The 11,447-nt window shown below is 56.1% G+C and overlaps 1 protein-coding gene across 1 annotated transcript in view; it reads left to right on the top strand.

The window, feature by feature from the left end:
• Positions 1–10,777: 10,777 nt before the first annotated feature.
• Positions 10,778–11,447, top strand: part of EFHD1 (EF-hand domain family member D1) — a 49,444-nt gene continuing 48,774 nt past the window's right edge. Inside the window, exon 1 of the mRNA XM_002721459.6 lies at positions 10,778–11,310. Within this exon, the coding sequence (XP_002721505.3) occupies positions 11,027–11,310 (284 nt within the window). The 5' untranslated portion in view covers positions 10,778–11,026. The remainder of the gene's footprint in view (positions 11,311–11,447) is intronic.

Genomic DNA, 11,447 nt, shown 5'->3' with positions numbered 1-11,447 from the left:
CAGAGACTGGCACAGGATTTTACCGCGGATGGCAGCCGTCCCACAATGCCGGCACCATGGGCAAGACTCGAACATTTCACCAAAGAAAATATATGGATGGTCCATGGAGACGTGAAACCCTGACCAGGGACAGGCAGTTTTTTTTTTTTTTTTTTTTTTTTTTTTTTTAGATATATCTTATTTATTTTGAAAGGCAGAGTTACAGAAAGAGAGAGAGAGAGAGAGAGAGAGAGAGAGAGAGAGAGGTCTTCTATCCGCTGGTTCACTCCCAAATGGTCTCAATGGCCAGGGTTGGGCCAGACTGAAGCCAGGATCCAGGAGCTTCTTCTGGGTCTCCCCCGTGGGCGCAGGGCCCCAAGCACTTGGACCATCTTCCACTGTTTTCCCTGGCGCATTAGCAGGGAGCTGGATCAGAAGTGGAGCAGCCAGGACTTGAACTACAGGTGGCAGCTTAACCCACGCTGCCACAGTGCAAGTCCCAAGACAGGCAATGAAGATGGCACTTAGTGGGTAGGCGGTGTGGTGCAGTGGGTTAAACCTCTGCTTGGGATGCCCACACACCATACTGGAGTACAGGTTCAAGTCTCAGACCTCTGCATCCAGCATTCCTGCTAATGTACCCTGGGAAGCGGAGGATGATAGTCCAAGAACCTGGGCCCCTGCCGCCCACCTTGGAGACCCGGGTGAGGTTCTTTCCTCCTGGCTTCAGCCCGGTCAGCTCTGGCTGCTGTGGTCATTTGATGAACCAGCAGACAGAAGATCAATCTTGCATGCTCTTTCCCTCTCTTTGCCTTTCAAATAAATAGAAATAAATAAACATTGAGTGATACTGTATCATTAGTCAATGCATTTAAAAACTGAATCAGAAACACAGAGTAGCCAGGGCTTGAACCAGGCTTTCCGATATGCGATGCAGATGTTCCAAGCGGTGTCTAACCCTGCTGCCTCTCTCTCTCTCTCTCTCTCTCTCTCTCTCTCTCTCTCTCTCTCACACACACACACACACACACACACACACACACACCTGCCTCTTTCTCTCTCTGACCATGAATTGTTCATTTACTGCATCCTGAGTCCTGGGCGGGCAGCCCGGGGATGTGGGACACTGAACCTCTGCAGGCTGCTGGTGGCCATGTCTGCGAGGTTAATTTTGTAGTCAACTGGAAGGTCACCGAGAGCCGGGTCCAACATTGCTTCTGGGTGTGTCTGTGAGGCTGCAGATCAGATCAGCATGTGAGGTGGTGTCTTCCCCTGAGGGCCAGACGGAGCACAGCAGGTAAAGTCACAGCGTCCCACAGGGGAGGGGTCGCAGTCCTGGCTGCTCCGCTCCCGATCCAGCTCCCTAATGGCCTGGGAAAACGCTGGAAGATGACCCAAGTGCGTGGGCCCCTGCACCCACATGGGAGACCCGGAAGAAGCTCCTGGATCCTGGCTGCAGATCAGCTTAGCTCCGGCTGTTGCAGCCATCTGGGTAGTGAAACAGAGGATGGAAGATCTCTCTCTCTCTCTCTCTCTAACTCTGCCTTTCAAATGAATAATCTTAAAAAAAAAAAAAAAGGGGGACAGAGGGGAGGAATTCTTCCTGGCTTTACTCTCTCGGAGGAAGCTGGGACACCCCGTCTCCCCTTCAGTCCTCCGGCTGGGATCTGTTCTGGGTCCCCGGCCCGCAGAGAGCACACCTCGGGCATTCTCCACTCTGTCAACACATGAGTCCGCTCCTCCTCGCCAGTTTCCAAATGTCTGCCCGCCCGTGGAGAGTACCTGCGTGATGTGGATGCATAGAGAGCGAGATCTGATGGATACGACAGGTGACAGTGTCTCCACGGAGATTTATATGGAGGCGGGGCGTATCTACAGCTCTCTACAGATGCACATCTCTCTCTAAATATATACCATCTACCCCTACTGGATCTGATTCTCTGGAGGACTCTAACGCAGTTCCTGCAGCACAGAATTCCTGTACTACCCAAGCAGTTCAGCTCCACGCCTGGGTACCCAGGCAAGGTGAGAGAAAGCAGACGTTCACACAGAAGTGCGTGGCTGAATGCTCACGGCAGACGTTCACACAGAAGTGCGTGGCTGAATGCTCACGGCAGCGCCGTCCCTAGCAGCTGAAGGGTGGGGGTGTCCCACCTGCCCCCGAAGGAGTGTGGGATACAAAAGAGCGGCCGCTGTGCAGGCTGCAGCTTGGGTGGACCTCAGGAGCGCCGGGGGACGGGGAGGAAGCCAGGCACACGCTCAGCTCTGTCCAGCAGGAAGCCCTTTGTGTGGAGTGTCCGGGCTGGCAGATGGGCTGCTGCCGGGGGCGGAGGAGGTGGGCGCTGGAGAGTGCCTTACAGATGTGCAGGTGTCTCTCTGGGATGGCGAAAAGGTATTTTAAAAAAAGGTTTATTTTCTTTTATTCAAAAGGCAGAGTTACAGAGAGAGAGGGAGAGACTGAGAGAGAGAGTCCTTCCAACCACTGGTTCACTCCCCAAATGGCCCCGATGGCCAGGGCTGGGCCAGGCAGAAGCCAGGGGCCAGGAGCTTCTTCCAGGTCTCCGATGTGGGTGCAGGGGCCCAAGCACTTGAGCCATCCTCTGCTGCTTTTCGAGGCCATAGCAGAGAGCTGGATCAGAAGTGGAGCAGCTGGGACTTGGACCAGCGCACATATGGGATGCCGGCGCTATGCCACAGTGCTGGCTGATGAAGAAGGTTTTTTTTTTTTTTTTTTTTTTTTTTTTAAGATTTATTTTAAAGTCAGAGTTACACAGAGAGAGGAGAGGCAGAGAGAGAGAAAGAGAGAGAGAGAGAGAGAGAGAGTCTTGCATCCGCTGGTTCACTCCCCAGTTGGCCACAATGGCTGGAGCTGCACTGATCTGAAGCCAGGAGCCAGGAGCCTCCTCCAGGTCTCTCACATGGTACAGGGCCCAAGGACTTGAGCCACCTTCCACTGCTTTCCCAGGCCACAGCAGAGAGTTGAATCGGAAGTGGAGCAGCTGGGTCTCGAACCGGCGCCCATATGGGTTGCTGGCGCTTCAGGCCAGGGCATTAACCCACTGCACCACAGTGCCGGCCCAGATAAAAAGGTTTTGAAACTAAAAAGAGGGGATAGTTGCAGAACACTGTAAGTGTGCTGAAGGTCACTAAATTATAACCTTGATTGATTGATCAATTTGAAAGGCAGAGAGACAGACAAAATTTCCATCTGAGGGGTCACTAACCAAATGCCTGCAACAGCTGGGGCTGGCCAGGCTGCAGCCAGGAGCCAGGAGCGCCCACACAGGTGGCAGGGACCTGAGAATTAGAGCCATCAAGTGCTGCCTCCCGCGGTGCACATTGCAAGAAGCTAGGATCAGAAGTGGAGCTGGGAGTGAAATCAGGCACTCTGATGTGGGCTGTTAACCACTGCACAAACGCCCGCCCCTCTGCCTCCACTTTTACAAAAGAACACAGTGCAGGGCATCAGCCAGCTCATCGGAAGTCTGCCTGTGATCACATCTTGGTCCCTATGCAAACTTGCTCTGCTAATTAGCATAATGACGTCAGAATATGCCTTATTGGTGGTGAATATGGTGGTCCATTGGCTAAACTGATGAATGTTAAAAATGGGGAGGCCGGCTCTGTGGCACCGTGGGTTAACGCCTTGGCCTGAAGCACCAGCATCCCATATGGGCACCAGTTCGAGACCCGGCTGCTCCACTTCCTATCAAGCTCTCTGCTGTGGCCTGGGAAAGCAGTAGGAGAGGGCCCAAGTCCTTGGGCCCCTGCACCCGTGTGAGAGACCCAGAGGAAGCTCCTGGCTCCTGGCTTTGGATCTGCTCAGCTCCAGCCATTGTGGCCAATTGGGGAGTGAACTGTCAGATAGAAGACTTGATCTCTGTGTGTGTGTGTGTGTGTGTGTGTAACCCTGACTTTCAAGTAAAAAAAATGGGTGCTCATTATTGAAATTCAATGTATTCTTCCAGACTTGAGGGCTGCCTACCGTTGAAAGTCCACGGAGCAGAGCCTGAAAACCCCTGGGCCTGCTCATCCCTGGTGGAGCGGTAGCAGCCGTTGCTTCAGAGGATCTCCCGTTCGATGCTGAGCGTGGAGATCACAGGGAACTCGTCTGCCTCTCCCTAAGGGTGTGATCAGATCTCCCAGAAGGGCCAGGGCCTGACTTCGCAGAACCTACAGAAGGGGCTGTGTGCTTCCTGTCTGCTTGCTGGGAGCGCTGGTTTAACGATTGTGCACTTGATCTGCACTTGATCTGAGAGTGGTTCTCCCAGTGGGGTGATCCCCGGTGGCTGCCTAGAAACTTAGGATTGTGCCGGATCTGGCTGGCCGAGGCAAGGTTGCAGCAGCGTCCTTGGAACAGCGTCACTGTTACCCAGTGATTTCTGTTAGTTTGCAACTCTTGATAGCAGCTTTGTAGGAGCCCTCCCCTGGTTCTGGATACTAGATCATTTGCTTGAAGATCTGTACTCTGAGGTTAGAATGGATCACTCTTAAATTGGAACTATAAATAGATCTTTTGTATGCTGGTGATTCTGAAAGAACCAAACCACCCCCTTCACCTCCAGACCCACAAGGCCTTTGAGCATGTGCCAACCCTTGGAAACGCGAGACTGCGTCCCAGATTGGAGACTGGATGAGGACTACAGGTTCTCCCTGGGCCTGGGCTCCTCTGTGAGGGAGGGGCCAGGACGGAGAGGAGGAAAGGGGACAAGGAGCTGAGCCTCAGAGAATTTGGAGTGCTCAGAGCAGTCGCTAAGATCATGACTTTGTAAACACCAAAATGAGAGGCAGGGGGCCGGCACTGTGATGTAAAGCCACCAACTGCGGTGCCAGCATCCCATATGGGCACCGGTTTGAGTCCTAGCTACTCCACCTCTGATCCAGCTCTCTGCTATGGCTGGGGAAAGCAGTAGGAAATGGCCCAAGTCCTTGGGACCCTGCACCCACATGGGAGACCCGGGGGAAGCTCCTGGCTCCTGGCTTTGGATCAGCCCAGCTCCAGCTATTGTGGCCATCTGGGAGTGAATCAACGGATGGAGGATCTCTCTCTCTGCCTCTGCCTCTCTGAAACTCTGCCTTTCAAATATATAAATAAATCTTAAAAAAAAAAAATCAGAGGCAGGCTTTTGGCACTCACCATATCCCACATCAGAGTGCCTGGGTTTCAGTCTTGGCTCTCTTCCCAGATGTGAGCTGTGCCATGAGCCCCCCCACCACCCCCGCCACCATGTGGCTCCTGAGCCCTTGCAATGTGGTCAGTCTGATATGAGATGAGCCGCAAGTATCAAACACCCCCCGAATTTCAAAGCCTAAACACAAAGTAAACGGATGTGAAGAGTCTTAACGTCTTTCATAGTGATGACATGTTGAGATGAAAATATCTGGCTCACCCTGAGTGAAACAAGATATGATTCAAGTTAATGTCACTTGTTTTATGTTTTTAAAACTGTGGCTTCTGGAGGCGGATGATTGGCACAGCACTTGAGAGGCCACTTGGGGGCACCTGGGCCCCCGTGAGTGCCTCCTGGAGAATCCCAGCTCCCTGCTAGTGCACACCCTGGAGGCAGAGTGAGCTCCAGTAGCTGTGCCCCGCCTCCGTGGGAGACTTGAGGTTCAGGTTTTCAGGTTCTGGGTTTCAGCCTGGCCCAGCCCAGCCCTTGTGGGCATTTGGGGAGGGGGAGGGGGAGGGGGAGGGAAAGGCTGATAGAAGAGTCTCTCTCTCTCTCTCTCTCTCTCTCTCTCTCTCTCTCTCTCTCTCTGTCTCAAGGGTTTGATGACTACATCCCTTACTGGAGTACTGGTTCCAGCCCCACCTACTCTGCTTCTGATCTAGCTTCCTGCTAATGCACCCTGGGAGGCAGCAGATGTGCCTGGGCCCCTGCCTCCCACATGGGAGACCCAGATGGAGTTCTCCACTACTGATTTCAGCCTGACCCAGTCCTGGTTGTTGGGGGCACTTGGGAGGTGAGCTAGTGGGTGGGAGATCTCTTTGTCTTCATCTCTCTCTGTCACTCTTTCAAGTAAGATGAAAAAATAAACATCACGAAAATGACATGGGGGCCAGCGAGTGCCTGCATCCCATGTGAACACCGGTTCAAGTCCTGGCTGCTCCACTTCTGATCCAGCTCTCTGCTGTGGCCTGGGAAAGCAGTGGACGATGGCCCAAGTCCTTGGGCTCCTGTACCCACGTGGGAGACCCGGAGGAAGCTCCTGGCTCCTGGCTTCAGATCAGCCCAGCTCTAGCTGTTGTGGCCATTTGGGGAGTGAACCAGCAGATGGAAGACCTTTCTCTCTCTTTCTCTCGGTCTCTCCATCTCTGTAACTCTGCCTTCAAATGAAATAAAATAAATAAATCTTTAAGAAAAATGAAAGGGGGGCAGGTATTGAGACCTAATGGGTAAGGCTGCTGCCTGGGACGCCAGCATCCCATATGGGCACTGGTCTGTGTCCTGGCTGTTCCACGTGTGATCCAGCTCCCGCTAAAGCACTTGGAAAAAGCAGAGGATGGCCCAGTGCTTGGGCCCCTGCCATCCACATGGGAGATCTGGAGGAAGCTCCTGGCTCCTAGCTTTGGCCTGGTTCAGGCCTGGCGATTTGTAGTCATTTGGGGGAGTGAACCAGCAGATCTCCCCTCCCCCCCATAACTCTAATTTTCAAATTAATAAATCTTAAAAAAAAAGAAAATAAATTTAAAAATCTCACTTTACAAAGCAACGTGGCATGTAGAAAACTCAGAACACAAACTGCAGCTGATGGTGTGCGTGTGCTCTGTCACAGAGCCCTGCGTGGGACGGCGCCTCCTGCCTGTGCGAGTGGATACAGGATGGTGCGCAGAGGGTTCTGCCACCTGCTGCCACCCCCAGGGACCTGCCCTGGCCTGAGGCAGGGAAGGAGTGGCGAGAGCTGAGCCAGGAGGGAGGGTGGAGCTCCTTAGGGCTGGGGTGGAGGACAGAGGTGGGGCCCTGTGAGCCGTCTGCTGAAGGCCAGGCCCAGAGAGTGCTCCGCCCCCTCCAAGCCGGGAGGAGTCCCTTTCACTCCGGAGCTCTGCGGCTGCTTTAATGGAGCCCTGCTCCGAGGCTGTGCGCTCCCTGAGCCTGCAGGGAGCTGAGGTCATCCAGGGAGCCCAGATCGGAGCTAAGCAGTCTCCAGCGGTGGAGGGGGGGGGGGCTCCTGCAAGTCCCTGAGCGCCCCAGCTCCCACCTCCCCAGATCATAGACCACGGATGTCAGGAATCAAAAGGGGCCCTGGGGACCTTGCCTGTGTGGGGCTGGCGGCTTCCAGACCTGGCCTGGAGCCTGGAGTCCCAGGTTTCAGAGCTCCCGCAGCTGCGCCAGTGGAGGGTCTCAGGGCCTATGCCGGGGCTCCGTGGGCACAGGGCGTGGTTAGCCGGGGAGGGGGCACTCAGTGAAAGTCATGCACTGGGAGGGAAGCACAAACCAGGAGTGCAGTGCCAGTCCCCACCGCCTTCAGGGTTTAACATAAACAAAGATCAGAAACTCGCCCCTGGGGAGCCATCCCTGCGGAACCACAGTCAGTGAGGGCCACCTGGGACCAGCCATGGGGGAAGGGGTGGGGGAGGATGCCACGGACTGTGCAGAAGTGGATTCTGGGTATGCGGCCCCACGATTCCTGCTGCCCAGAGCTCAAAGGGCACCTCCCCACCAGCACCTCCAAAAATGCCATTCATTCTCTCTCAAGTTTGCCCACACTCACCCCTGAGTGTGTACTTTTTTAAAAATAAATTTTTTCTCTGTTAATATATATATATATCTTTATTTTTATCTACTTTGAAGGCAGAGTGACAGAGAGACAGACAGACAAGAATGAGAGATCTTCCATCCTCTGGTTCACTCCCCAGTGCCTGCAACAGCCAGGGCTGGGCCAGGCCAAAGCCAGGAGCCAGAAACTCATTCTGGGTCTCCCATGTGCATGGCAGATCAGTTACTTGAGCCATCACCTGCTCTCTCCAAGGCACACATTAGCAGGAAGCTGGAGTTGGAGACGGAGCTGGGGCTCGAACCCAAGCCCTCCAACATGGGATGCAGCGTCCCGAGTGACAACTTAACCCCCAAGCCAAATGCCCACGCCTGTCCTTCCGTTTCTGGGGCTTAGTTCCCTTCTGGCTTCTTTGTGTCGTGGTGGTCTGCCCTTCCTTGAGGAGCTGGGGATGCTTAAGGACACAGCCGGGCTGAGAGACGCACCTGCTCTTGTCCAGACACTGCTGGTGTGGAGCAGACTCAGCTCAAAGGGCCTTTCAGAGTGATGGGCAGATGGTGTTGGGAGAAGACCACACAGTGTATACCCCCTCTCACTGTGCAGTGGGGCCACTCCCCCAGCAGGAGGCAGGGATCCGTGCCCCCGTCACTGAACTGTACGACTTCCCTGTGGTGACCACCTTGCCCCACAGAGTTCAGGACTTCTGAAGCTGCATGATCAAAGTGTATCCGGCTGCTTTCTGCCCTCCTCCCGAGCCTCCTCTCGCCCGTGGAACCCAGTGCCGGTGTTGCGAGGGAGGCAGACCCCAGGCAGAGACGTCCAGCCAGCCCAAGGCCAGAGGACAGCCTTGTGAGGGAGGAGCCGTCCCCTGATTTCTATCTCCTGCCTGCAGGCAGCCTCTGCTTCTGCAAAGTGGGCTGGAGAACCCCCCAAGAAGTTCTTCCCCCGTCACATGTTTGTGTACGAAATAAATGTCGTTTGGAGCCACTACGTTGGGGGTAGCTTGTTACCCGGCGGTAGAACTGGGAGGAAGTCTTGGAGTTAGAACAATGGTTTGGTTTCCTCATGAAAACCCAGAACCTCCTAACCGCCGCTGAGAATGTTCATGAAATAAATGAGCTCATGAGATGGCACAGGACCCGGCACTTCCGGCTACTGCAACCCCCACCCCCCCTCCCATACTCATTCATCACGAACAATTACATTTATTTTCTGAAACTGTAGACTAAGATTTAAAAAAAAAAGAATGGTAGTCATCTGGACTCAGCATTAAAAATGGTCAATAATTTGATTCTTTAGTTCTTTGCTTATTGGATTTTTAAAAAGATTGGTTTATTATTTGAAAGAGTTACAGAAGGAGAGAGAGAGAGAGAGAGAGAGAGAGAGAGAGAGAGAGATCGTCCATCCTCTAGTTCACTCCCCAATGGCCACAATGCCTGGGGCTGGGCCATGCTGAAGCCAGGAGCCTGGAACTCCATCCGGGTCCCCAACATAGGTGGCAGGGGCCCAAATAATCAAGCCATCTTCGGCTGCTTTCCCGGGCGCATTAGCAAGGAGCTGGTTCTGAAATGGAGCAGCCGGGACTCCAATGGGCGCCCATACTGGATGCTGGCAGGGCAGGCAGCGGCTGGAACACCAGCCCCTGCTCCCTGGTTGTACACACAGCAGTGCATCTGTTGAAGCGCGGGTCTGACGTCACAGTGATCCGTGCCCATCCTGCACAATGGGTTTGTCTTCTGTCGGGCAGCAGCTGGCCACTGAGGAGGGGGCTCTTCCAGCTGTGACTTCTGATGGGCGTGGTCTCTAGGCAGACACCCAGGGTGGCCAGGTACTCTCTGCGGAAGACCGCAGTCACCTGTTTTGCCGGCAGGGTGGGCTTAGGTAGAGGGGCACGCTATCTCCCAGCCCTTCCTCAGGGGCTGGGAGGCTGGGGGAGGCGAGTGGCCAGCGGAGCCCCCAGCCTCTGCCCCTTGCAGCTCCTGTGCCTTTTGAGTGACCTCTAGTGACACACGCACATTTTGCAAAAGTGCTTCCTCAATTGGAAACAGCTAAAAAGAAATGGGATTGTGTTCAAAATCTCTCATTAAGAATTTCCAACATTACATTCCCAAGTGAAAGGGAATAACTTGGATTCTTTGAATTTAAGGTGTACTGTTGTAAATCATAGCATGTAAAAAATGGCTTAAAATCTTTACGAAACACACCTGCCGTGTTTCTTATCCCTGGCGAGGGTTTTGTCCGTGTGTGTGTGTGTGTGTGCGTGTGCGTGAAATGCATTGCAGAAAACGCTGGAGGCAGACTCAGGACAACCCGGCCACTGCCACCAGGTCCCGGGCAGCGCCAGGTGCCGCTTCGTGCGTGCGTAAAACCTGTTTTCAGTAGCGATGTTAAAGAGATTTTTATTTCCTAAAAAAAAAAAAAAAGGCATTGTTTTTCCTAATCGGTTTGTAAAAAAAAGCATTTCCACCGGCAGGCACTAGCAGGTGCCCGGAGGTCCCTGGGTTTCTCGCGCGCTGCAGGCGCAGGCCGAGGGCGGGTCCCGGGCGCGCCCCAGCCCGCAGCCCCCAGGCCGAGTCTCCGTTACGCGGGGGACGAAGCCGCCATCTCCTGGGGGAGAACGCGGCCGCGCGTGTTTTTAATTCTCCTGCTAACGACACTGATTCCTGTGTTGGTTTTCGACTTATCGTCTTGTTTCACGAAAAAACGCCGGAGCCCCCGGGGCTGCACCCCCAGGGGTTTCGGGATCCGTCCACAACCCGCGGGCTTATCTGCGGGCCGTATTTTGGAAACAATCTCTTCAGTGCGTGTCTGCGCAGCGACCGCCCCTCCCTGCGCTCCCCGCCTGCCTCTCCCACTCCGGGACCTCGAGGGGCGCAGGGGCGCCCCCCTGCCTCGGGGTGGGGGCGCGCGGGGCCGCGGCGGCGTTGTCCCGGCTCAGCGCAGGCCATCGCGAGCCGCGAGCGCACACCAGAAAGCGCTCGCCCAACGGTCGCCCAACTTCCCCGCTCCCGTTTCCCGGCGACCGCAGGGCCCCCAGGGCCCCCGGGAACGGACGCCGGCGGCCGGGTCAGAGCCGCTCCGGGGTCCAGGCCAGGTGCGGGGGCGCGGTCAGCCTCCGGTGGCGAGCCGCGGGCGGGGGCAGCGGACAGCGGGCGGCGGGACGCGGACGCCCCGAGCCCGGGCGCCTCCTGCAAGCCGCGGCTCCGCCCCGCCGCCCCGCCCTCCCGCGTTCCTCCTAACTGCCCGGCCCGCGGCTCGCGGAGCGCGCAGAGCCACGAGCCCGCGAGGAGCGCGCCGCCAGCCGGGTGCCAGGTCCCCCCGAGCCGCCGCCATGGCCAGCGAGGAGCTGGCGTGCAAACTTCAGCGCCGGCTGCGGCGCGAGGAGGCCGAGGCGGGGGACCCCCAGCCCGCGCCCCTCGCCGCCCGGGTCCCGGAGCCTCCCGCCCCGGTGCTCCCGGCCAGCGCCGACGCCGAGCTGAGCGCCCAGCTGAGCCGCCGGCTGGACATCAACGAGGGCGCGGTGCGGCCCCGCCGCTGCAAGGTCTTCAACCCCTACACCGAGTTCCCCGAGTTCAGCCGCCGCCTCATCAAGGACCTGGAGAGCAAGTTCAAGCTGTGAGCGCCAGGCGGGCGGGGAAGGGGAAGGGGAAGGGGAAGGGGAAGGGGGCCGGGCGGGGAGAGGGCGCAGGGTTCGGGGGGTTGCGCTCGGCGTTGGACGAGGGGCCGCCGGATCCCGCGCGCCCGCGTCCGTT

The sequence above is a fragment of the Oryctolagus cuniculus genome, chromosome 3 (assembly GCF_051225735.1).
Source record: "Oryctolagus cuniculus isolate XC-2025 breed Fujian yellow rabbit chromosome 3, ASM5122573v1, whole genome shotgun sequence".
Taxonomy (NCBI): domain Eukaryota; kingdom Metazoa; phylum Chordata; class Mammalia; order Lagomorpha; family Leporidae; genus Oryctolagus; species Oryctolagus cuniculus.
This window is presented reverse-complemented; position numbering and strand designations above follow the sequence as displayed.